A 27,244-nucleotide genomic window follows, 5' to 3' on the forward strand; every position below is an offset into this window, starting at 1 on the left:
AAAAAAATAAAAACAAACAAATGAATATAAATTAAACAAAAATATAGATGAAGTCCAACTCTGGACAAATCTGAAATCTGAAAAAATTCAAAAAACAAAAATAAAAGAACATATTTAAAAAATAAAAACTGAAATAGAATAATGCCAGAACTCTATAATAAAGAAAATCCTTACAGAAAAATGTGCAGAATAAAAAATATTAGAAAAGAAAGAAATGATTAAATAAAAACTAAAAATTGAAATGATTAAAAATGTGCAAAAACAAGAAATTAATAAAAAGTCAGTTTATGAATTTAGTGCAGAAACGGTGAACTTACTCATAATTATTATGATCGTGTTTATTTCTACTGCACAGCAGAATAGAGCCAAATCTGCTTCACTTTAAATAGAAGCAGCTCACAGTGTTTGTTCATTTTTCAGTGAACTCGTTCTTTCTCAGCATTTTCTGATGTTTCAACATCAAACCGTCAAAATCCAAAGAGAAGAATCTTCAGACGGTTTGATGTTTGCATAACTCGACCTTTCTCAGGACGATCAGTGACAGGCCAAACAGATAAATGTTATTCCAGGTAAAACAACAGCAGGCCAGAACCTGAACCTGAACCAAAAGAGGAACCAGCTGATGCAGCAGGTCAGGTGGTTCTTCTTCAGCAGAATAAGAAAACAAAGTAGACCTAAATGATTTGGAAACCTGCAGTTCAGACTGAAATCCAGGTTGTGTGAATACCTCAGAGACACGAGGTTTTCACTGGACGCAGGTGAGACTGTACCTGATGATGTCACACAGTTGGGTAGTTGCAGAATCCGTCTACATGTACAGAAATGAAAAAGTGAGGAGGCTAAAGAGCCGTTACCTGCCTGCTGAAGCCTTGCAGCGTCCTGACCGAGCGTCTACCTGTTCAGGTGTTTCAACCTGCAGCTCAGAGCGTGCACCTGCTCAGGTGTTCCTGCTGACAGCCTCCATCAAACATTCAGCAGAAGCTCGGCTCAGGTGACAACAAGCCGCCACGCATGCTCAGGTTTCCTCGACGTGCTCCGACGGACTCATTGTGACAGGGAAGGAGGGATGTTACCATGGTGACCAGGTGAGGGAGGAGGGGGCAGGGCAGGTGCAGTAGGTGGACGTGAAGGATGACTTCTTCTCACACGGGAACGTTCATGCTGGAGTTCCACACGTGTTCGGTAAAAACGTCGCAGCTGGAGAGAAATGATGCAGCTCTGTTTAAGGAGGATGGTGCACCTGCCGGAGCAACACCTGACACACCTGACAGTATTCGCTCTGTCTGACAGGGTCAGGGACACACACACACACTCTGAACCCCCAAACCCAAAAGCATCTTACCATTGCAAGAAACCTTTCTTACAAACATGTCACCCTCCACAGCACAGAAAGCTTTTTAAGCCCCCGTGCCACCACATGAACTGATGCCAACCAATCAGAGTGTTTTAAAAAAGTGTCATGTCCAATAAGATGTGGGAGTCACTATCAATCATGATTTGAAGGTTCCAGGAGCACATGCTGTGAGAAGAAGGTAAGATTTGTCCTAGTAATGATATTTAAAAGGACTGTAAATAAATAAGTTGTAGAAAGGGTTTCTGTCAGGTTTTCCTTATTTTGCATATTCAGAAATTCAAGTTTCCTTTTTGTTGTCTCAGAGCAAAATTGTGTGATAAGGAGTACTTACGGAGGGAGACTTACAGGGTTAGGATACCGCCAGGGGCGGACTGGGGAGAAAAAGTGGCCCGGGAGTTCCTGACAGACTGGCCCACTATATATATATCTGTATGTGTGTGTGTGTGTGTGTGTGTGTGTGTGTGTGTGTGTGTATACTGTATATGAATCTATACATGGCACGTAGTGTATATGACTTTTATTGTCATATGGACAATATTACTTCCAGCAATAATATGACTACAATAATACAATAATATGGCATAACAAAATAACTAACAAACTTAACAACTTGACCCTGACAAAATACAGGGGAAAAACAACTGGAAAGCTACTGAAACCTACATTGTTCACTCAGTGAGTAACCTCTGCAGCAACCGACTCTTTTCTGCTACACCATCTATAATTTTATCACTCTCCAGCATCTTTAAGACATCTGTCTGAGTAGCCATGAGCATGAAAGCCTCAAGGTGCTGTTGTGAAAGAGGAAAAAGGTCTAATGTCTCTGGTTTGGGTCTGGTGAAATACTCAATCTCTGATTGATGGGCATCTAGGCCTTCCTCTTGAGTCACATCTCTCTCTGTAGAATCATCAGATTCACTTTCAGCCTATAAATAATTAGTAATTGTTAATTGAATTAATAGGCCTAAAAAACAACTACACAATCAGTAATAATACTAATACAAAAGCAATAATTAATGATATTAGTAGCTGGTATTAGTGCATCTTTATGGCAATGCGGACTTATTTTTTCACGTTTCAGTAGTGTCAACAGTGTCGCGGAGGGATCACATGATGAGTTAGACCCCCTCAGCAGTGTCAGTGTGCAACTGGCGTCTCTCTCTTGACTTGTCACTCATGGGATACAAACAGGGAGATGTAATTAATGTGGCATTAGTATGGACAAGACTTTTCCAGTTCGTGACTACTTGTATTAATAAGTGACACAGCTGCTGTATGTTTTCGTAGTCCGGCCCGGATTTTCTGGGACAAGTTTTTTGTTTTTTTTTCTGATCTCCGCTGCATGCCGTCAGCCCGCATCAGCTGGCCGGCATGCTCGTTCATGTGTTTACAGGCTCATTCCGCGGCCGCGCGCTAAGCAGATTTGCCTGACTTGAGCGGTGGAGAGGTAATAGGCACCGTTAAACAGCAGCGTGACTATGGGCCGGGGCCGCAGTGCGCGGCAATGGCTCCTCCACGGACTGAGTTAAACAGCCGGCGGCCCACTAACCCATCGGCCCACCGGGGAAATCCCCGGTAGTAATGTATGCCAGTCCGCCCCTGGATACCGCCTTGTCTTTTATGTGACTGACGTGTCACTGGCGACGCACATTCAAACCCCAAACTGCAAATCCAACAAAGAAAGCAAAGAGAAGGCGAAGTAGAGGTGGGAGAGCTCAAAAGTAGGAGGAGAAGAGGAAGAAGACCCACGGCTCCCATTCCAAATCACACTGGCCGACAATATGTGCCGACAAGGGAAGATGCTCGGGAACACCAAAGCTGATGTGCATAAAGTGTGAAGTTTCACAGGAACGTCTCACAACATCAGAATCGATACAGCGCGACACTCAGAACCTGCATCAGGTCATACATGCAAATACGTCTTTTTCAGTTCTTCGTTTCATCCTTTGTTGACATTTTTGGAAGATGATCTGATGCTTTTATTGCTCTCTAACAGCTGTCTGATGAGCTCTGAATGAATCATGCTCTCCGTTGTTTCGTACCGCTGTCTTGGGCAATAAAATGGCCCCAAGTGAAAATGATGTTAAATCATTTTGAGCATGCACCATCAAAGTGTGTGCAGTAGAGGGATGAAATAATAAAATATTAATTTTCGTCCCTTTAAATGGACGAAAACACGGATGAAAACTACAACATGCAGAAAGCTCTAAAATATTAAAACAAAAATGTGTGATGTAAGGGTGAGTTGAGTTTGGGTTTGGAAAAAGATTTTTAACTGATTTCAAACATCAAACAGATCCAGCTGAGCCCAAATGAAAGAAAAACCTTTGACCTTTGACCTCTGAGCTCTAAATCAAAGGTCATCATTCAAATGTAAGCATTTCTTAAGCTTTAGTCTGCTGCAGCTCAGCATGGAGTCTACCTAACCCCCACTCAGGTGAGGCACGCAGGGGGGGGTGGTGAGGGTTCCCGGGACATGACCACCTGAGGAAGGTCATGGAGACGAGGATCATGGAGCATCTCTGAGGTTAGTTTCACCTGCAGCTTCATGCTGCCCGGACCCATGATTGGATTTCTCAGGTCCAAATAAACACACAAAGACTCGTTTGGAGGATAATATTTGTGTTTACTGACAGATCGAAACACAGAGAGCAGTTAGTGCGACCTTTAAAACAGGCAGAAATGAAGCCGCCGCTCAAATCTGCTAATACACAACCAGGTGAATGAAACAGGAAGCCACCGACGGCTCGCCTACAGGACACACGTCACAAACTCTACAGAGGGACTGATCCACCAATCACACGGGCATCTGCAGCTGGGAGTACTCATCCTGCCCCTCCTTCTCCTCCATAGTTGGCTCCACATCATCAGCATCCAGCTGCGGGAGCAGAGGTCAAAGGTCAGGATGATGGCTTGTCATTTTCTGATCATTTTTTTTAATATTAGGATAAGAAGGAGTGTTTGGAACAGAAGCAGGTGAGTGCTAGCTGTGCTCATTATTACAGCTTCGTGCATCAGCCTGAAATCTGATTCGCTGCTGAGAAAATTAATGCTGCTTAATTATGGTTCTAATGTTACTGGACTCTCCTTCAGATGGAGACGCTAACTGTGGCACTGTGATGTTCATGTGTGGAGAAGCGACAAATCAGGTAAACCAGGTCACGTGACTCACACTCTGCAGCTCTCGGCGGGTGAAGAGGCGGGGCAGCAGCAGCATCCTCACCGGGATGGTCAACAGCAGCACGAAGGGGAAAGCCAGCGCTGCCGCCGTCGCCATGACGACCCACAGCAGCGCCAGACACGTCAGCTGGACGAGCGTGAACAGGTGCATCCTTAACGTCCGCACCTGTGAGACAGCAGAGACACAGGTGACTCTGAGACAGGTGTGTGAGAATTTCAGCTTCTTTCTTTTTCTGAAGTCACGTCCGAGTCAACAAGTCGCATTTAAGTTCCTCAGATCGGGAGAGCTCAGCATCAACTTTCAGGTTAAGAGCACCAAGTGACGTCTGAAGCTCAGACCAGCAGGTGTTCATCTGCTGAGTTTGAAGTCTAAATAATCAGAACGTCATCAGAGCTCCACTGGAACCCATCCTGGAAGTTCACCTGAAGGACAGCAGAGAAAACCTCCAGAGGTTTAAGCTTCTGGAGGTTTTTGAACTGTATGATAAGTTTTCTATTATTTTGCTGTTGTGTTTGCCTCATAAAGATGAATAAATATGTTCTCAGTTCACCTTTGCTTTCTACAGACTGACATCACTTCACAACAAGGAAGTCAGTGATGTGGTTGGAGCTTTAGCTGAGAGTTGAGCTTTGAACATGTATGCACTCTTATTAATACTCTGCATGGTCCCATTGTTTTTGACAGCAGGTTCATTTCAGTGCTCTGCAGCTGCCTGTAAGAGTGGAGGTCACAGCTGTGGCTCAGGGGGCAGCAGGAAAATTAAGAAGCAGGTATGATGTGTTAGACCAGTGAGTCCAAACTGTGGGCTGCAGCCCCCTGGTGGGCCATGAAGGTACTGCAGGTGAACTGCAGTAATGACAGAAATTACTCACAAGTATGCAGTTACATATTTATATAAATGTATTTATTTATATAAAAAATGAATTACAGCATTCTTGACTTTGGGAATGGCTGTATTAGACTATACGCACTGTTTGTGATTCAACTTTATTTTCACATTTTGCAGATGTGAAAATATTTTTGTAGCACTTTCAGTCAATGTATTGTGTTAACACACAGGGATGGCTGTTTGGAGCTTCCTGGTCCAGATCATGAGCGGACATTTTTAAAGCTATTGATCCAACAGGGAGTTTTCTACTGCAGCAAAGTGAAGTCTTTCAGTGTGAGTCCACACCACAGTTTGGAGGCCACGACTAACCTTGCGGACATAGTTGTGGTTGGGGTGGTATTTCGGGGGCATCAGCAGCAGGATGAGTCGCTCGGTGAGCTGGATCCCATTCAAGGACATCACACCCATGTAGAGGAAGATCCCAAACAGTACAGCCAGGGGGATCTGACGCAGAACTTCCCCAATCACGATGGACAGACCTGAGAGCAGACAGCAGATCAGACCCAGCAGCACGCTGGGGGAAGCAGCAGCAGAGGTGCTGGGGAAACTCTTACAGTAGTCGTACCCACTAAAACTGCCACCAAGAAGCCCGTCACCCTCTGCTCCTTGACCTCCTGAATGCGAGGCTTGTCTCCGGGGGCAACAGCTTTACTCATGACGGTCAGGGCATTGGTGTGAGTCACAGACCGAACCGTGGCGGCCGACAACCACGGCAGGCCAAACAGAGCCGAGACTCCACCCACCACAACGATGATTAAAAGATCCACGTGAAAACCGGTTCCCTTAACGAGCATCCTCTCCTTCTTACTGACGATCAGCCTGGAGGACAGACGCAGGAAAACGATGATCAGGTCACAGATATGGAACAACCTCAAAGACTTAAAGAAGTCGAGAATCGAGTAACATTTGGAGTCGAGTCAAGACTGCAAACCAGGTTAGAATAGAAAGGAATCAAAAAGCATGCTTTTATTTAGCTAGGACTAAGAGTCAGAGGTCTCCAGTCTGTGCCAGGCTCTTTACGTGCAGCCCCCCCCCCCCAAAAAAAAGTCAAGTCCAGGCTGAAAACTAAGTCAAGACTAACTCCCACATGAAATTCAAAGTAAAGTGCTCTGTAAAATCTGAAATCATCTACGCTGTGATCTGGGACTCCATGAAGATGAGGATGAAGACGAGTATGGCCGGCAGGATGCTGGCGCCCATCATCCAAATTGGAAACTGCCCGTCCGACCCCAGAGGAGAAATCACCCAACCTCGCTTCTCTGGGCTGGACACTGAGAATCCGCTGGGCACGTTCAGTTTCTGTGAGCCAGAAGGAAGAGGGCAGCTGTTGGATTATAGCTCAGTACAGGGTTCTTTCTGAGGCTTAAAATGTGCTCCACCCCCACCTGGGTATAGGTGTCCTCCACACTGTAGTCCACCAGCACCATGATGAGGATAGCAATGGGGACTCCAAAGTCTCCGATGATCCTACGCAGCTAAAAACATAAAGCATCAGGTGAGAGGTCAGGAGATACCAGGAAGGAACATCCACATGTAGAACCAAAGAGCCAACTGTAGGCACACCTGAGAACATTCACAGCATCAGGACAGAAAGTCAAAGTGTGACACTGCAGGGAGTCTTCATCGATGATGACTATCAGAGCAATGGTCTGTAACAGCTCCAAACCTCAGCTTATTAACATGTGTACCCCTGTATTTGTATGTACCTTTATTCGATGCACCTGTGTTTGTGTACTGTAACGTATATATATTAGTATGTACCTGTGTTTATGTACTGTAACGTGTATATTTGTATGTACTGACCCTTCCAGGGAAGAAGGAACTGTTCTTGAACTTGCGAAGGTAAAAAGCGATGAAATACGTTCCTGCCATGAGGACTAATGACATCAGCGCAGTGTTTGGCTCTCCAACAACTTTCCCAGTACTCCTGGTGACCATGGTGTAATTGCAGAGAGGTGGAGATATGGTGTTGTTTCCATGGTAACAGTTATGGAGTGGATGCTCCTGAAAGATCTAGGAAAGACCAGTGATGAAGACAGTGGTTAAAGTGGCTGTAACTGGCTCAGTGAGCAGCTGAAAGCACTGACTCTGTCTCATTGACCTCACAGTGTTTGCTCCTTATTTTAAAAGAATGACATGCATCATGTATTGTGATGCTGGATGCATGTAAATCATGTATTGTGATTTCCATGTGTTTCATGTAAAGTATCATGAAACCACATAACCACTGCTTCTGGACCCAGCTGTTGAGCGAACTCGGCTGGGTGAGGATCCACCTGGAGAAGGACGTACCTTCTGAGCCTTGGTTTTCTGTTCCCTTTCTGACTCTTTGGTTTGCTGTGTGATTAATATCTACTAGAAAGATGAGCTAACAAAGGCTTTCATAGTTTGCTGTAATGGCTCACAATGGCATTGTATTTCCTTTATCAGTAGGGTTCAGTGAAAGCAGTACCAGTGTTTAGACTTCTCTGTTTAGGCTGCTTTTGCTGCGTTGATGCTTCACCAATCAATATCCATGCACATCTGGACCAATCACAGTAAGACTGCATTACTCAAAGCTCCACTGAGAAAGTACTGACTCCATTGTAGTTGGTACTTTCTCAGATACCCCAGAATATAGTTCTAAGAAACAGTTCCTGTATTGTAGACACAGAAAAAATGGGGACTACCTCCAAGCTCTACTCAGCTGCCTTCAGAACAATGAAGAACTATGAAAAAGTTCCACCTGTTGGTTCAGTTCTTCCTTTCATATCCTTTGAAAGAATAAGCAAGAACACTGGAGCCAAGACTGTCTCTGAAATGATCAGTGTGTTCACTTTTTCAAATAAAACAACCCATAAAGTATCTGAAAAACAGGCGAGATCATATTCACATTCATGAAGCAACAGATCTCTGACCTCCAAACTTACCTTGACCAGTTTGGCAAAGGTCTCATAGATGAAGATGAGGGAGATCAGGAAGGAGAAGATCTCCTGTGTGAAGCGTGAAACGAAGCGAACAAGTATGCTTCCCTCGAAGGCCACAGTAAGGACAACGATGAGCAGCAGCCAGAGACCGATCCACACCCGACCCGTCAGATACTCGATCCCATTAACTTTACAAAACTGCACAGAAACACAGACCAGGCAGGTTTGAATGACTTTGACCCGATGTTGCAGTTGCAGGAAAAAAAAAAAAGTTGAAATAGATTAAACTGGAACAAGTGAATGATTGTTTCCCTCTCAGCTCAGCAAACAGGAACATTAAAACAGTCCATTCCTGGTAGATGGTGACATCAAGATGCTGGAAGACTTCACTGTTGTGAGGATTTACCTTCCATCCTAATTTTAGCAGAGTTCTGGTAAATTTCAGTTTCAATGTTAAACCAAAGTTCATGGGGATCTGAAGGAGGGTCTGTTATAACTGAAATACTCTACACAAACCCCTCGTGTGCTTGTAGGTAGGTATGTACAGGCGGCCTGCAGTCCAACGTAGAATATAGAAGACATTTCTCAAGCAGAAAATCAGTGGATATTAAAAGCTTTTTAGCAAACGTGATGTGTTCAAGGTCAAGGTAGCATTTAAATAACTGAGGAAAAAAGGGAATTTAAAGAGACCTTTGAGTCCAAAAAAGTCTATGAGACTTTTACTTTAAACCTTTTCAATTAAATACAGGTTATAAGGAGGTGTGTAGACTTCCTGTCAGGTGAGCTCACAGTGTAGAAGGCCTCTTCAAACACCAGCAGCGGTCCGGAGAAACCGATCACCAGCAGAGGCTGTGCTCCCAACACGCTGAACACAATGCCCTGCAACGCCGTGGCCACTATCAGCTCTGACACACCAATCAGACCATCCGTTTTCTCACCTGCAGCAGAGGACAGAGGTCAGAGATTCTCAGATGGATCAAAGGCAGGGATCCTTTTAAACCATCCTAAACTAAGGTAGCCTCATCAGGTACTTCAGTCCTTGAAGTACAGACTTACCAAGCAGTCCACCAAAGGTGATGGCAGGTGACAGTGCAGCAAAGTAGATAAAGATGATGGCAGCCATGCACTGAGGGTTTAGAGCGTCCTGGAGGTCACTGAGGTACTGAGGGTAACGCCGTGTCACATCTTTGATTAGACCTCCAAACAGACGACCTGACCTCCTCAGGGGCTCGTCTCCAGGTTTGGAGGGAACAAGAGAATCTGCAAGAAAGTGCGATATTTGTTAACTTGTTTGCATTCAGATTAAAGCATTTAAAAACATTAAGTTTAATATTTGGTGAATAATAAACATTCACCAATAAGTAGGTTACATGCTAATTTAACTTAGAGCAGCTCATTCAGACTGAGCTCCTATCAAAAACCTTTCTTTCAGCCCTTGTTCAGCTTTTACCCTGATGTAAAACATCAGAGGCTTTTTGTCAAAAAGCTCCAACCTGCTCCTGAAACTGGACTCCATCAGCTGAAGACTGACCCAAACTTCACCAGTTAGTGTGTCTGAAGAGAAAGCTGCCGTGGATCTGCAGTATGAAGGGGCATCTCACTGCAGCTTTCAGAATGAGGTTGCTTGAATATCCAACATTTAATCCCACTCACCTTGATAGATAATTATCTTGATTTGAATATAAAAAGAAATATTTCTGTATGTTTTATGGCTGAACTGATTCCCAGTGAGTTCAGAAGTTTGAGGAACTTCTGAGAGATAAAGAGGACAAAAGAAAATCTTAGAATGAGTCGCTGAGTCAGACTGGCTCACCACCATAACCTGATCAATGGATGAGGAAAAAGGAGCGGCGGCTCACCTTCATCCTGCTGAATGCTGGTCTGCTTCTCCTGAAGTTTGCTGCTCTGCTCCTCCTCCCTCTTTTTGAGCATTTCCCGTTGGAAGTGAGCCACTGAGTGGAGCAACTCGTCCCCGCTGACCTCAGAAGGTGGGAGGACGATGCTGCTGTCCAGAAAACGGTTGATGGCTGTCAGCAGGTCCTGACGGTCATCTGCCTGGTACGCTGCCTCGTGGAAGTTCTAATGGAACAAAGACACGATAATAGATGAAACTGATCGATTATCTGAGCAATCAGGAAGTATCTGAGAAGGTCTGCTGGGATTCACCTTGTCTGACATGAGCGTTGAAATAGAGCGTCCAATCTGGTGGTAGTCCATGTTGGCAGTGGGTGGGCCCAGGAGGAGGAAGAGGAACCTCACTGGCACAGGAACCTCCAATACAGACTCCAGCAGAACCGCCTCCTGCAGCCGCACAAATGCCATGGATGGCTGCTCCAGGAAACCCACGCTGCCTGCAGACACATCAGAGAAATGCACTGAACCCAGGGAAGATGCTCCTCTGCACAGTGACACGTGAACAAGGAAGATCATGCATGTCCATGTTCAATCCTATGAAAAAGGTTTAGGTACCATGGAAGTGAAAAGTCTCAACTTTGATTTTCATTATTCTCAATGTGTTGCCCAAAAAGTCATCACTCTTTAAAGATTCTTGGATACATACTGTTTTTGTGGCACCTCAGACTACTGATAAGATAAGATAAGATAGTGTTTATTTGTCACATGCACAGTTATACACAGTACAATGCACAGTGAAATGTATTTTGTACCTGCAACCTTATATACACACACATATAAATAAGAAGAATAAAAATTTAAAAAAAAGTAATTCACACTATACACTATACTCTATATACTATACACTATACACACTTTTTAAATTATAATATTTACACTGTGCAATAATGGTCCAGTTAGGGCTCAGAGTTGAGCAGACGGATGGCTTGTGGGTAAAAACTCTTCTTCAACCTTTCAGTCTTAGTCCTCAGGCAGCGGTAACGCCGGCCTGATGGGAGCAGGGAGAAGAGAGAGTGTCCGGGGTGGCTGGGCTGTTTTAGGATCTTCATGGCCCTCAGCCTGCACTGCTTGGTGTAAATGTCCTGCAGGTTGGGGAGGGTGGTTCTGATGGTCCGTTCAGCTGAACGAACCACCCTTTTTAGGGCCATGAAGTCCTGCTTGGTGCAGTTTCCCATCCAGGTGGTGATGCTCCCACGCATGATGCTCTCGATGGTGCAGGTGTAAAAGTTCCTGAGCACCTTGAGTGGGAGCTTGAAGTCTCTCAGCCGCCTGAGGAGGTAGAGACGCTGTCTGGCCTTCTTCACAGTGATGTTTATGTGATGAGTCCAGGACAGGTCCTGTGAGATGGTCACTCCCAGGTATTTGAAGGTGTCCACTCTTTCCACCTCAGCACCACTGATGACAAGTGGATGGTAGTCCCTCTGCTGCTTCCTGCTGAAGTCCACGATCAGTTCCTTTGTTTTGCTGACGTTGAGCAGGAGGTGGTTCTCCTGGCACCAGTTCTCCAGGCGGGAGACCTCTCTCCTCATTGTGAGAGATTAGTCCCACAACAGCAGTGTCGTCAGCAAACTTGATGATGACGTTGGACTCTGACGTGGCCTCGCAGTCATGGGTGTACAGTGAGTACAGCAGAGGGCTGAGCACACAGCCTTGGGGGGATCCAGTGTTGAGGGTGAGGGAGGATGAGGTGAGGTGACCCACTCGTACCACCTGTGGTCTGCTGGTCAGGAAGCTGTGAACCCACCTGCACAGGGATGGGCCCAGGCCCAGGTCCAGCAGCTTAGAGACCAGCCTGGAGGGAACTATGGTGTTGAATGCTGAGCTGTAATCTACAAACAGCACTCTCACATAGTTCCGCTTACCAGTGTCTATGTGTGAAAGGGTCTTGTGGAGAAGGAAGGATATGGCGTCATCTGTGGATCTGTCTGGCCGGTATGCAAACTGTAGTGGGTCGAGGGTGGTGGGCAGTGAGGAGGTGATGAATGTCTTGATGAGTCTCTCAAAACACTTCATCACCACAGAGGTGAGCGCTATGGGCCTGAAGTCATTGGGGCTGCTGGGGTGTGGTTTCTTTGGGACAGGGACTATGATGGACTTTTTAAAGCAGGTGGGAATCACACACAGTTTCAGTGAGAGGTTGAATATCAGTGTAAACACAGGTGCCAGCTGGTCAGCGCAGGTCTTAAGGACACGTCCACTAATACCGTCTGGTCCAGCCGCTTTCCTGGTGTTTACACGTCTAAACGCCCTCCTCACGTCGCGCTCCGTCACAGTGAGTGTCTCCGCCCCTCCGGCCGGGAGCGCAGCGGGCTGTCGGCTTCCCGACTCAAAGCGCGCAAAGAAGATGTTGAGTTCATCAGCCAGAGAAGCGTCGGCACTCACCGGGTGTGTGTGTGGTGCTTTGTAGTCCGTGATGGTGCGTAGTCCCTGCCACAGTCCCCTGGGGTCAGACTGTTGTAGTTGCTGTTCCAGTCTGCGGCCGTAGCGATGTTTAGCCTCTTTCACCGCTCTGCGGACGTTGTATGATGCAACCTTGTAGTCCTCCATGTTCCCAGAGGCGAGGCCGGAGTTGTAGGCAACGGTGCGGGACCTCAGGGCGTCGCGGACAGATTTATCCACCCACGGCTTCTGGTTGGGAAAAGTCCTGATGGTCCTCCTAAGTGAAGTGTCTTCAACAACTTTCCCAATAAATCCCACAACAGTTTCCGTAAACTCCTCGATGTCTCCGCCCGCGCTGCTGCGAAACATGTCCCAGTCGGTTGAATCCAACGCACCCTGCAGAGCGGCCTCTGTTTGATCAGACCACCGTGTCACTTCTCTCACAGCAGGGGGTTCCTGCCTGAGCCGTTGTTTGTATTTCGGCATGAGAAAGACAGAGGTGTGGTCAGACTTCCCAAAAGGCGGAAGAGGCTTTGCTTTGTAGCCATCTTTGAATGGAGAATAGCAGTGGTCTAGGGTCCTCTCTCCTCTGGTGGGGCAGTCGATGTGTTGAATCAACTCCGGTATCAGCTTTTTCAAGTTTGCACTGTTAAAGTCCCCGGCTACGATGAGAGCCGCATCACGCTGGTTAGCCTGATAGGTGGAAATCGCCTCATGTAGCTCGGATAGTGCAGTGTTTGTGTCCGCCTGAGGTGGAATATAGACGGCGCTGAAGATGACCGAAGTGAACTCGCGGGGCAGGTAGTGGGGGCGGCATTTCAGGGTTAGGAGCTCCAGGTTAGGTGAACATGATTGTTTCAGAAGGACAACATTCCTACTGTCACACCAGTTGTTATTAATCATTAGGCACACACCTCCTCCTCTTGATTTTCCAGACTCACTCGTTCTGTCCGTGCGATGAACACTGAAGAACTCCGACGGCTGTACGGCGTGGTCCGGTATGAGGGGAGTCAGCCATGTCTCCGTGAGACAGATGATGTTGCAGTCCCTTATGTCCCTCTGAAACTGTATCCTGGCCCTGAGTTCGTCCAGCTTGTTATCCAGTGACTGGACATTAGCCAACAGGATGCTCGGCAGTGGCGTTTGGTGCGCTCTGCGCCTCAGCCTCTCTCTTACGCCGGCTCTTTTCCCTCGGGGCCTTGTCCGTGACCTGGTCCGTCCTTTGTTTGAGCTGGCCCACTGGAAACGCAGTATCTCCCGAGGCCAAGTCGGGTCGGGAGAAAAAGGTGTCAGAATACAGCCAGAGTGCTGTATTCTGATATTAAAAAGAGTCTGTCTGTCATACGTGATATGACACAGAGCAGGCGGAATTATAAAGTCGAGAATTAGAGCTAAACGTAATATATACAAACAAAGCGTAGGAGCAGGTACGACGGCTGCTGACCTCACCGGCGCCATCTTGAGATATTATTGAGATATTACTGTACATGAGTGTTGAGTCCCTGCAGCTAGAGTACTGACAGGGACTAGAAAGAGAGAGCAGATTTCTCCCATATTGGCTTCTCTTCATTGGCTCCCTGTTAAATCTAGAATAGAATTTAAAATTCTTCTTCTCACATACAAGGTCTTGAATAATCAGGCCCCATCTTATCTCAAAGACCTCATAGTACCGTATCACCCCAACAGAGCACTTCACTCTCAGACTGCTGGCTTACTTGTGGTTCCTAGGATACTTAAGAGTAGAATGGGAGGCAGAGCCTTCAGCTTTCAGGCCCCTCTTCTGTGGAACCAGCTTCCAGCTTGGATTCAGGAGACAGACACCCTCTCTATTTTTAAGATTAGGCTCAAAACGTTCCTCTTTAATAAAGCTTATAAAAGCCTAGGCTGCTGAGGGGTTCCCATAATGCACTGTTTCTTTTTATTCACCTTATTTACTTTGTTTATACTCCACTCTGCATTTAATCATTAATTGTTATTAATCTCTGGCTCTCTTCCACAGCATGTCTTTTCTCTCCCCTCAGCCCCAACCGGTCTCAGCAGATGACTGCCCCTCCCTGAGCCTGGTTCTGCTGGAGGTTTCTTCCTGTTAAAAGGAAGTTTTTCCTTTCCACTGTCGCCAAGTGCTGCTCATAGGGGGTCGTTTTGACTGTTGGGTTTTCTCTGTATTATTGTAGGGTCTTTACCCACAATACAAAGTGCCTTGAGGTGACTGTCTGTTGTGATTTGGCACTATATAAATAAAATTGAATTGAACTGAATTGAATTTTGTGATGAAAAGTGATGTCAAGATGGTCTCATGTAGGGCTGCATAAAACGATTATTTTAGTAATCGAGTATTCTATCGATTATTCCAGCGATTAATCGAGTAATCGGATAAGAAATACTTTTTTTTATTAACAGTTTATCTGCATATTTTAACTTCCGTACTGCAGTTTCTCGCCATGTGAACAAACAGCGGTGAATGGAGCAGCTACAAAGTTCTCTTTTCTTCACCTTAACACTTGCTGATCAGGTGCTTGATGAAGGACCTCCAGCTGTTTCACAGATTTAATGGTGGTTACTAAAAGAAAAAGCTGCTGTTTTGGACGCTGGAAAAACGTTTCCTTTTTCACTACTTGAGCTCACCGTCCAGCTTCGCCTCTTTGCGCTTGCGCAGTTAAAACCGCTGCCTGCTATGAGTGTTTTGAAAAACTAGTGGCTGCGGGAGCCATGGAGCATGTGTGAGTAATGGTGTAATGCTTTGTATTCACAAGCATTCTCGAAAATACGTTTCTACTGCAGGTCTATATTTAGTCACTAATAAGGGATTAAAGTATAAAAAATATTTTGAAGGAGCCCCTCGGTCCTAGGGGGCGGGCCTTCCGGTACCGAACCATAGCTAGTGCTAATGGCCCGCGCTCGCTAGCAAACCAGTTCTGGTAGCTACAGCTGAAGTAAAGACAAAAATAGCAGCTGAAATTCTCAGCGAGCACAACACACACAGACACACAGAGAGCAGTGGAGGCGTGGAAATGCATGTCAGCGACAGTTGCCACCCGTCCCGTAAAGTACGGAACACGGCATGTTACGGAGCCGTATTCCACGGAGTCCCGTAACATACGGGGTTCTGTATTTTACGAGACAGGTGGCAACTCTAGTGATGATCCACTCTGTGTTAAATGAAATCCATCGCAGCGACGGAGAGCTTTTTAGAATGTGTGCTTGTGTATACGTGAGTGATTCACACTCCAGTCCAGTAGGTGGCGGTAATGCAGTTCTATGTTGGTTTGCCAGCCCCCAATAAACCCACAAAAAAACGTCAGCACTAATGCTGCTAATGCTAGTGAGGAGCGCCGCTTACACCGAGACAGCTGAGCGCTGCAGAGTTTAAACGAAGCATCGACACAGTAAATTTGTGTCGATAAATTTTTAGAATCGATTTAATCGAGTTAATCGATGAATCGTTGCAGCCCTAGTCTCATGGCATAACTTTTGAATTCTACAGGACAATGAGGCCAAACATCCCAAAGAGTCTCAAAGAACGACCTTAATCTCCACGAATGACAGGAAGCCCTGCCACAACCCTCACTGAGTCCTGATCTGAAGAGACAAAAGTCACTGAGAAACACTGAACACAGCAGAACTGCAGCAGGTTCTATGAGTTGCTGTGTGCATAAAAAAGTGGTAAGACGGGTCAGATTTAGGTTTTTCTCTTCGTTGCTGGTGTTTGTACAGGTGTGGTGCATACCCACGAGGACGACGGTGGCCTCGGCGCGCTCTGGGATCTTCTCCATCAGCTTCACCTCGTGTTTGGATCTGGAGTGACAGAGCTGTGGGGCTTCCCTCTGGACACAGCACAAAAATAAGTACATCCCAACAGGTTGATCTTTATGTGCAACACATGCATCTGACACCAGCTGCTCTGAGGTGGAGGCCTCACTAATCACCTGGCTGATCACAGTGTCTCCACCTAAAGTTTGGTTTTACCTTGTTCTTCTCTCCATCAGTCTCCCTGTGATTGGTCAGGTTGATGCAAGGCTCTGATTTTCCATTGTGTCTGTCCACAAGGCCAGCCATGTTGGCTGCAGAGATATTCCTGCTGAATAGGCTGTGATCTTTCTCATCGCTGGGGTGACTGAGGAAAGAAGAAGAAATGTGTTCAGGAAAAGGATGGATGATAGATGGATGGATGGATGGATGGACGGATGGATGGACGGATGGATGAACCTGTGCCGGAGCAGCAGAGCTCTCAGAACGTTAGCTCGGTCTTCAGCTTTAATCTGATCTGTGATCACCATCTGCTCCACCACCTGCTGAGCGATTCCTGGCAAAGTTCTCTGCTTCAGATCCAGGAGCACCGCCCCTGAAACCACAGAAACACCATCACACTCACATTTTCATCACACAGTGACATCTTCACATTGTCAAATAGTTTTTGCAGCAGTGGCTGAACATTATACCCGGTATTTACAACAAGGTGGTGCATAAAGTGGCATTTAAAAAAAATTTATTTTTTCCTGTTTGAATGGGAAAAAATCAGAAAGTCCGTCAATCATATGCTAATGTATCATGTACATTAGCATGATCTACATATCCCAATAAGTCCCTTAATAAACATGTTTATGCTGCCATCAGTTGACAAAGAAACTGGAGCTTTAATATAATCGTGATATAAAACTGGTTGTTGTGCTGTCAAATGAGTCAACATGGGAAGAAATGTTATGAAGAAATGTTCTTCTAAAGAATGAAAAATGGTAGTTAGTGGATGAGACAGAGACATTCTCAGAGAGAGACAAAGTTTTATGATCAAATTATTACTAAAATTAAAGCTTAGAATTAAAAAGTCTGCAGAGAGGGAAGGTTTGCTTCTCAAAACTCCATGAGGATCTACATAGCTCCTGAATGGGCTTCATCGTTGGTAGAGTGGGGTGGGGTGCCCTGACTTTATTCTGTAGTGTCTCTCACAGAGATGTTTGGCTCCGGCCCTGCTGACAGGATCAGAAACATGCAAATAACATGGGCACAATAACAGCTGTCCACCGGAGGGCAGCAGAGAGCCTCCGCCTCCTCACCTTGGGACATTGTTTTTCGGAGCTCCAGCAGGGACCGGAAGGACAGGGAGGCAATGCGAGGTCTCCCCCAGCGCTCCGTCTCCTCCTCCACTTCCTCCTCAAACTTGATCCAACGAGCCGTCTCCCTCCACTGCAGCTCCTGGTTCCTGTCGATCACCAGCTCGTTGAGCTCCACGAACACCTGAGATCACAGAGAACAGTGAGTCTAAAGAGGATGCCGGCATGGACTCTGTTCACAAACAGAAGAACCCATCTTTGTCCCTTATGAGGACGTTTATACAACGAAAAGATCAGAAATATCACAGAGAGCAGAGCTCCTGAACACGTTTACTGGAAGCTGAGCTGAGTTCCTGATGAAGACCATGTCCAGATGAAGCTGAAATCTACGCAACAGCCACAGATACAATTTCTGCTGATACAAGTCAAATGAAGCTAAGTTGGTTAAAATTGGATTAAAAATAGGTCAATTAAAACCAGTCAAACCAGACTGACCCAAACCACACTGCCTGGATGAGGATTAAGTAGGTTAAAGTTTAAGATTCCTCTAAAGGCTTGCTTACTTGACCCTTCCTGAGCTTTCACGCACATCTTTCGAGCTTCAGCCATGGCTAAAAGTTTCAGAAGCACAAGCAAGTGAACTGTTTTAAAATCTATTTTCAGTTTTCTGTGTTCAAAGATAATCTTAACTCAGTCAGATTAAACTAGGCTTAATCAAACGCTGTGATGAAATGTGACAAAATCATATTATAAAACCTGAAGACGGGATTAACTGGCTGAGTTGAATGTCTTTGTATTTAGACCAAATTAAGTTCAGCTGGTATAATTGGTGAAAATTGCTAAATTTGGTCATAAAACAACACAAACCAGAATAAAAATGAAAGCAAAAATTGAGACAAACAAAAGTTAATAAAAGAAAGCCAAAGTGGAGCAGGTCCACCTGCCTTTAATCAGCTCTACCTTATTTTGTTGACTCTTCAGGTCCAAACCGACCATCCTGAAGCCCAAACCAAACTGAGCAGAGAGAGAAGCTGACCTCACAGTTTACCTGGCTCTACCTGTCTGGCTCACTCTCATTAAGACAGAGTCCAGTTTGTCACCCGTTCACAATACCACCCGGATTAACCTGCTCAGACTCCCGGCTCGTCTTTCGGCCCTCCTGTCAGCCTCATTCCTGTTGTTTTGTTGGGAGAATCACATCATCCAGATCTCCTGATCCTGTTTGCACCAGACCTGCACCAGTTCACCTGAACTCCATCAGCCTCTATTATCCAAGTTTAATTCAACAAACACACCAACATTCCTGTAAATCCTGCTCAGTGTCGCCAGCTTCAGCCTGTGTGTTCGGCTTTGCTGCTGGATGCTCATAAACACCGAAACTGCTGTTAAAAACTTACAGCAGACAATAAGTCAAAATGAATGAACAAACCCTGTCAGGTATAATTGGAAAAGTTTGGCAAGAACAGTTTAAGCATCAAGTGAAGTGCAAGAAAAATGAAGAAGTTTAATCAAATCAAGGTATTTGAACTTTCAGTTGTTTTCTTCATTTCCTTATTGAGCTCACGTTTTAATGCACACAGTTTCTAATGCATACAAATATCAGAGTGCATGTAGGTCAGAGGACATCACAAACTTCCTCAGCAGCATGGTTTTAATCACTAACTAGCTGCTTTCACAAGGAGTCTGCATGTTTTTCATGTTAATGGAGCACGTTAGTGAAAGCGGGGATGCAGCGTTATGAAGTGTAAGATGATGCGGAAGCTGTGATCAGTGCAGAGATGAGCTGAAGGGAAAGAAACCAAAGCAGGAGCGGCAGAAATGAAGAAAGTGATTTAAAAGAAAAGCACACGATCAAATAATGAAAGTCAAATCAATCATATGTGTCACAGCTGCAACATCTGCACTGTGAACAGCTGACAGCAGCCAGAGCGCTTCTAATGTGACAATTAAAGCAAACATAAGGTAACATGAAGGTAGCATGAAGGTAGCATGAAGGTAACATGAAGGTAGCATGAAGGTAGCGTGAAGGTAACGTGAAGGTAACGTGAAGGTAACATGAAGGTAGTATGAAGGTAGCATGAAGGTAACATGAAGGTAACATGAAGGTAGCATGAAGGTAGCATAAAGGTAGCATGAAGGTAGCATGACGGTAGCATGAAGGTAACATGAAGGAAGCATGAAGGTAACATGAAGGTAACATGAAGGTAACATGAAGGTAGCATGAAGGTAGCATGAAGGTAACATGAATGTAGCATGAAGGTAGCATGAAGGTAACATGAAGGAAGCATGAAGGTAGCATGAAGGTAACATGAAGGTAGCATGAAGGTAACATGAAGGTAGCGTGAAGGTAACATGAAGGTAGCGTGAAGGTAACATGAAGGTAACATGAAGATAACATGAAGGTAGCATGAAGGTAACATGAAGGTAGCATGAAGGTAACATGAAGGTAACATGAAGGTAGCATGAAGGTAACATGAAGGTAGCATGAAGGTAACATGAAGGAAGCATGAAGGTAGCATGAAGGTAGCATGAAGGTAACATGAAGGTAGCATGAAGGTAACGTGAAGGTAGCGTGAAGGTAACATGAAGGTAACGTGAAGGTAACATGAAGGTAACATGAAGGTAGTATGAAGGTAACATGAAGGTAGCATGAAGGTAGCATGAAGGTAGCATGAAGGTAGCATGAAGGTAACATGAAGTTAGCATGAAGGTAACATGAAGGTAACATGAAGGTAACGTGAAGGTAACATAAAGGTAGTATGAAGGTAACATGAAGGTAGCATGAAGGTAACATGAAGGTAGCATGAAGGTAGCATGAAGGTAACATGAAGGTAACGTGAAGGTAGCATGAAGGTAACATGAAGGTAACATGAAGGTAACATGAAGGTAACGTGAAGGTAACATGAATGTAGTATGAAGGTAACATGAAGATAGTATGAAGGTAACATGAAGGTAGAATGAAGGTAGCATGAAGGTAGCATGAAGGTAACATGAAGGTAGTATGAAGGTAACATGAAGGTAACATGAAGGTAGCATGAAGGTAACATGAAGGTAGTATGAAGGTAACATGAAGGTAGTATGAAGGTAGCATGAAGGTAGCATGAAGGTAACATGAAGGTAGCATGAAGGTAACATGAAGGTAGAATGAAGGTAACATGAAGGTAACATGAAGGTAGCATGAAGGTAACATGAAGGTAGTATGAAGGTAACATGAAGGTAGCATGAAGGTAACATGAAGGTAACATGAAGGTAGCATGAAGGTAACATGAAGGTAGCATGAAGGTAGCATGAAGGTAGCATGAAGGTAACATGAAGGTAGGATGAAGGTAACATGAAGGTAGCATGAAGGTAACATGAAGGTAACATGAAGGTAGCATGAAGGTAGCATGAAGGTAACATGAAGGTAGCATGACGGTAGCATGAAGGTAGCATGAAGGTAGCATGAAGGTAGCATGACGGTAGCATGAAGGTAGCATGAAGGTAGCATGAAGGTAGCATGAAGGTAACGGCTGTCAGCTAAAGCGTCCTGTAACCACTGAAGAGTCAGTTTGAGCGAAAGCTGAAACCTGAAGCTGAAGCTGAAGCTGAAGTGCGAAGGATAAAAGAAGTGGAAGTGAGACATTAAAGTAGCTGAAATATGAAAGGTAAGAGCAGCTGAAGTGTGGCAGAGTTCAAAGGTCAGGCCTCAGCAGGTCAGAGGGAGTCAGGCAGGTAGTGATGATGATTAGTGGTGTGTGTTTACGGTTTCTTGTGTTAATCAAAGCTCCTTAGCTCCGCCCTCTGACCTCATGAGGCGTACGGTCAGGTCGCAGGTGCTGATTGGTCCAGCCGCTCGTCTGATCTTTGGTGACGTGGACGATCGGTCCTCTGGAGTTCGGCCTCACCAGGTGACGTCGAACAGCCGGAACATCGTCCAGTCGGTGACCTGCGTTGGACACGGGCGTCGGGTTCAAGCTCGACTCATTTTTAAAGTGTTTTATTTACTGTGTTTCAGTTCGTGCTGCGTGTTCTTCCTCACAGCACACACTGAAAGCACAAAGGTCCTCTGAACTCCACAAATAAGAAAAACAGACTTGAAGGAAGTGATAATCTCTCAGTGTGAGATTACAGAAAATATCATTTCACAGTTTATAAACACAAATATAGGAAAAATGAGTGAATTAAAAGCATAATACAGAACAGTTAGAGGTGTACAGATCATTATTTTACTTACTTTCATCTAAAGTTCATAAATCCCTGAAGATAGTTAGATGCTGCATGAAAACAGCAAACTCTAAATGGACTGGTACTTTCTGCTCTAACTGGGCTCTCACAGCACTCCATCAAACCACAAACCTCTTTCACCCAGGAACACACACACACACACACACACACACACACACACACACACACACACACACACACACACACACACACACACACACACACACACAGTCACAGCTATAGCTGTTCTAACACTCACACACTCTGACAGATGCATCAGGAGCAACTCGGGGTTCACTGTCTCAGCCAAGGACACTTCAAGACGGGAGGAGCCAGGGATCGAACCTCCAACCGTCCGAGTGGTGGATGACCCACTCAGCCAGCTGACTTCAGTTCAGCCAGGCTTCCCCCTGAAATTCAATGAGTGCCATGTTGGGGACGTTTTTGTCCTCATTTGTGAACCCGTCCCCGCGGTGATGGTAATCCAGAACACACACAGGGTCTCATGGGAACTTTCTGCAGTCTAACAGGATTTAAGGCTCGGCTGAGCATCAACGTAAAATCATTAACAGGAGAGTCTGACTGTGTCATTCAATCAGCTCACACACACACACACACATATACAGGTGTGTCCATTCTGCTGTCATCAGCAGGTTAACAGAGTTTAAAGTTTCAGTAAAAATGTGATTTTCTGTGAATGTTTTCACACCATTTCTTTCTTCTGGGAAAGAATCATCCCACTCAGCCATTCACAGTCCTGCATTGAAGTCAGCTGACCAGCGCCCTCTACCTGCCACCAGTGTAGAATTGACATCAGGAGAATGAAGTGACTTGATGTGCTGAGCGTGCTGAGTGGGACAAATAAGTGTGAGAGCGCAATCAGCAGAAAGTGTAGAGGGGGGGTGGAGAGGTCTGCTGGAAAGCACCGACACAGCTGCTTCAGTACAGATTCCCTGAAATCTGAGCAATCCACTAACAGAAAGAACTCACTGTAAAATCAGCTGCCTTCGATGAGAGGCGGCTGAAGGGGAATCAATATGTTCTGGTGTGAGGGTGAACTTTCCCATTAGAAACTGATGGGGACCACGTGGAGTCCTGGAAGTCTGGGTCTCCGGATCGATCTCAGATCCACAGACCTGACACATTTCTGCAGCCGTACCAGGTGTGTCAATGTGCAGGTTTTTACTTAGAGGCACCTGCGGGCAGTTTCAGTGACACCTGAGCAGCATATCATAAGATCCAGACTGGAACCTAACACAGTCTGGATCTGTATGAGCTACACTGATATGCTGATATGAGCTGAGCTCACATTTTCAGGCCCAAGTGATGGGCACGTTTTACATGCAGGTTTTCACACAGCGTGCAGCGGTCGCACTTTAACTCCACTGTTTGCTTCATTACTTTAGTTTTACACTTAATCAAAGACAGCCACAAAATCACTGTTACCTAAAAACCCCGCTCTCCTGGGTTTTGTGAAGAGTCTAACTGTATAACACACACCACATGCAGCTAAACTCCAGCATTCACATGTTTCAATTATATTTAAGTTTGTGAGTTAGTGATGAGCCAGTGGAGGAATTTTGTATCTGATGTCATTTAATCTGTTTACTGGATGTAAGAGAGTGCCGATGGACACATTTCTCTGATTACCTGAAGCGCATCCTGACCCTGAACCTGTCTGCACAAACACTTCCTGCTTCATGTTCCTGCACTGTTACTTCTTGAGCTCATCTGATATTTTGGGACGGGCGCGCCTCTGTGGGTACGACCTTCATACAGATGCTAGAACAACAGCTTAATGAAGGCAGAGCGAGCAGCTCTCCCACACTCCAGGGTTCAAAGCTTATATGAAGGAAACTGGCACAGAGGAAAGCAGCAGTAAAGACTGGAGAGCTGCTTGTGAAGCTTTTTTTTTTTTTTTTGGGTCAGTTTTTCACCCTTTGAGGTCTAAGTCTTCATCAGTGATGACCCCAATCCTGAGCTTAACCCCAAAATGTAACTTTTGTTTTATGAAAGTCTTCTTCCAGCTCTTGGCAATCAGGGAACAAAGAAAATCCTCTTTCTAAACGACACGCATCAAAAACATTTTCCAAGAAAAGAAACAAAGGGTTAGGCTCATCGTGGGCGAGGCTTCAGACTGCATTCAGGCTAATATCTAACATGATGTGACAGCACATGTGAGTCTCAGAAGAACGCCACAGCTCAGAAAGAGCTGATCTGTCAGTGCACCCAGAGATGATCAGCAGACCGAGCACCAGCTGGAAAAACTGAACAGTTCTTGGAAAAGAAAAAAGGAAGATTTCCCAAATACAAAGAAGGTGAAGGAGCAACCTGATCAGCAGATGTGAGCGGTAATGAATAACTTCTGCTGTAGTCTTTAAGATCTCAGCCTCGTGCTGTCTGAAAGGCCTTCAGCTGAGACACTCGCAGCTTTTCCACCAGCGATCAGCAAAGGAAGATCCATCATCCATCTTTAGGACTTCTAACTAACTTCTGAAAATAATTTGATTCCAGGTCCTGGCAGCACTCCTGCTGCTGGCTGATTCAGGAGACGATCACATTAAGGCCATGAGATCAAACTGTAGCCTCTTCTGATGCACACAGTATTTACTGAGTTAGTCAGCTGCAGATGCATTATTCCCAAACTGAAAAAAACCTGAATGACACAGTTTATGTGTTTCACCTGAAGTTTCAGACTTTCTCTCAGTTATGGTCCCGCACAGACACACAAACAGGTTTAGTGTGTTGGGATGGGGTCAGTCTGCTCAAAGGTACGAAGCAGATTCAGAGCACAGTCTTTAGTCTGCATTTATTTAGTCTCATCAAAATCAGTTCTGACATTTGGAAATAAGAGAACTGTTTCCTGGTCCAGGTGATGCCTCAGGTGAGTCTGTGCCGCAGGTAGAATACACTGAATCAGAGTAAGTACTCACTGAGATCAGCCTGCAGTCTGTCAGCCAGCCAGCTGCTGAAATATCTGATCACAACCAGAGCAGAGACCGACTTCATGTTCATCTGAGAGACCCAGCAAGTCCTGCAGGACCAGGACCTCACACACACACACACACACACACGCATGCACACAGACACGCAGGCACGCACACAGTAACAATACACAGAGGCTGTGGGCTGCATGTGGAGGGCAGCGGCATTGTGTTCAGGTCAACAGCAGCTTCAGGTCACATGACGAACAGCAACAAGTGACAGAAAACTCTTTTATTTTGGAAGAAATTCCTCCAAACTGACACCGAGTCTCCCAGTGCATGCTGGGAGAAGCCCCGCTCCTCTGAGATCAGTGATGTCATTAGTTCTGCAGGTATTCGTTTGGTATTAACAGGTTGACCTCATGATGGCGCTGTAAGAAGTCAGAGAACTACCACAGCCTCTCCATTTAAGGGGGACACCACAACACGCGTAAAGTGTTAGGTTTAAAAAGTATACTCAGCAGCCACTTCATGAGGTACACAGCTCTTCCTGAAGTGTCTTCAGTTTTTAGTGAAGTTATCATGAAGGTTCTTCACACAGCAGAGGTGGAGGACGACTGGGCGTCATCACATTCAAAGTGATTCTAACATTTACTACACCCTTCCATGAGGGGGCAATTTATTAGATACACCTCTAAACAGAAAACAAAGGCATTTATGACTGTTGTATTAGACAATAACAGAGTTCCATCCTGGGGCATCAAATGATGTTGATTTGTTAATCCTTCTCTTCAGTAACCCTGAACCATGAGAAATGATCACTGACATCACAGCTGCTGTTGTGCAACATGGTCTTATTTGCCTCCTGATTTTGTGTGCGAGTACATGGTCTCTTCATGCATTTCACTGATATATCAGAAGGGCGGGTACTCTGAACTGTTATTTCACGCATAAACTCAAACAACAGTCAGGACCTGTTTCTCTCAGTAGCTGGAGATCAGTCCGCCAGGGCCTCGGCACTTGGTTGCCACCCAACAAACACTACACCCAACCCCTATGGCGTCTTCTGTGGGTGTGGGCCTACAGGATGCCACCAGGTGCTCTCCTCCAAATTCCCTCCCCAGGCCTGGCTCCAGGGTGGGGGGCCTGGTAATCCTATTCCCTTGATCTATCTATCTATCTATCTATCTATCTATCTATCTATCTATCTATCTATCTATCTATCTATCTATCTATCTATCTATCTATCTATCTATCTATCTATCTAAATGTTTATCAGGTCAGGTTTAACTGAGACACAACAGTGACTTTTACCTGAGGTATTGGGACTTCAGAGGTGTAAATCATGAAATGGCCAGTGAGAGCACGTATATCTAAGTTTAAGGTTGTGCCTAAAGTTATGATCTGAGTATCAGAATAAATGCAAAACTATGTTTAAAGTAGGGATGGCATGATACCACTTTTTTATGTCCGATACCGATACCGATATTTTATATTTGGATATCTGCTGATACCGATACAAATCCGATCTTTTTTGTATTATTTTTAAAAATTGTTTTTAAATGCTTGCATCAATTTTACATAAGTCAACAGTCTCTCACACAACAAAATCAAAATCTTTTAGTTGTCCCACATAAAAGACTAAGGACTGGGGGGGCAGAGCTTTTCAGGCAGTGGTGCCAAAGCTCTGGAACTGATTACCACTCCATCTCCGTTTAGCTGACTCTGTGGCATCTTTTAAAAAACAGTTGAAAACTTTTCTGTTTAACCAGACTTTCTGTTGACTTTCTTTTTATTCTTTTTATTTTAATATGGTAATGTTATGTTTTAACATGGTGTTTTATCTGTTTGCTTTTTTTAACAGTTCATCTGCATATTTTAACTTCCGTACTGCAGTTTTTCCCCTGTGTGAAATAAACAGGGTGGATGGAGCAGCTACAAAGTTCTCTTTTCTTCACTTACTGATGAGGTGGTTGATGAAGGACCTCCAGCTGTTTCCCAGTAAAGGTTTAATAGAGGTTACAGGGGGAAACGCTTCATCTGGATGCTAGAAAAACATTTCGTCCGCTCCATCTGAACTCACCAGATCCTTCTCTTTGCAGACAGACTGCACATAAAACAGCTGATTGTTGTTGTCTTACCAGTGTTTATGTTGAAAAACTGGGGGCTGTGTGAGCGTAATCTTGTAATGCTTTATATTCACAAGCATTCTCCTAAATACGTTTCTACTGCAGGTCTATATTTAGTCACTAATCAGGGATTAAAGTATCAAAAATATTTTGACAGGGAAGGGGTCCTTCCGGTACCGGACGGTCACCAGTGCTAATAGCCGCGCTCGCTAGCAATATGTCCAGGAGCTGAAGTAGAGAAAGAAATAACAGCTGAAATTCTCAGCACAGCGAGCACAATACACGAACGTAGCAGAAAGCGGTGGAGGGGTGGAAAA

At 45.1% G+C, this 27,244-nt stretch overlaps 1 protein-coding gene across 3 annotated transcripts in view; it reads right to left on the minus strand.

Moving 5' to 3' along the window:
• Positions 1 to 3,974: 3,974 nt before the first annotated feature.
• slc4a2a (solute carrier family 4 member 2a) overlaps positions 3,975 to 27,244 on the minus strand; it is a 29,977-nt gene continuing 6,707 nt past the window's right edge. For 2 of the 3 annotated variants that reach the window (XM_030751030.1, XM_030751031.1), the window contains exons 6-22: positions 21,457 to 21,596; positions 17,675 to 17,855; positions 16,830 to 16,965; positions 16,590 to 16,737; positions 16,351 to 16,447; positions 10,497 to 10,681; positions 10,190 to 10,409; positions 9,387 to 9,590; positions 9,120 to 9,268; positions 8,334 to 8,528; positions 7,228 to 7,437; positions 6,810 to 6,899; positions 6,557 to 6,723; positions 5,990 to 6,243; positions 5,734 to 5,903; positions 4,527 to 4,700; positions 4,152 to 4,232 (exon numbers count right to left, since the gene is read on the minus strand). In XM_030751030.1, coding sequence (XP_030606890.1) covers positions 4,152 to 4,232; positions 4,527 to 4,700; positions 5,734 to 5,903; positions 5,990 to 6,243; positions 6,557 to 6,723; positions 6,810 to 6,899; positions 7,228 to 7,437; positions 8,334 to 8,528; positions 9,120 to 9,268; positions 9,387 to 9,590; positions 10,190 to 10,409; positions 10,497 to 10,681; positions 16,351 to 16,447; positions 16,590 to 16,737; positions 16,830 to 16,965; positions 17,675 to 17,855; positions 21,457 to 21,596 — 2,801 coding nt within the window. Of the gene's footprint in view, positions 4,233 to 4,526; positions 4,701 to 5,733; positions 5,904 to 5,989; positions 6,244 to 6,556; positions 6,724 to 6,809; positions 6,900 to 7,227; positions 7,438 to 8,333; positions 8,529 to 9,119; positions 9,269 to 9,386; positions 9,591 to 10,189; positions 10,410 to 10,496; positions 10,682 to 16,350; positions 16,448 to 16,589; positions 16,738 to 16,829; positions 16,966 to 17,674; positions 17,856 to 21,456; positions 21,597 to 27,244 lie in introns of all 3 variants that reach the window. The other variant, XM_030751032.1, reaches the window with a different exon arrangement.

This window comes from Archocentrus centrarchus, chromosome 17 (genome assembly GCF_007364275.1).
Source record: "Archocentrus centrarchus isolate MPI-CPG fArcCen1 chromosome 17, fArcCen1, whole genome shotgun sequence".
NCBI lineage: Eukaryota > Metazoa > Chordata > Actinopteri > Cichliformes > Cichlidae > Archocentrus > Archocentrus centrarchus.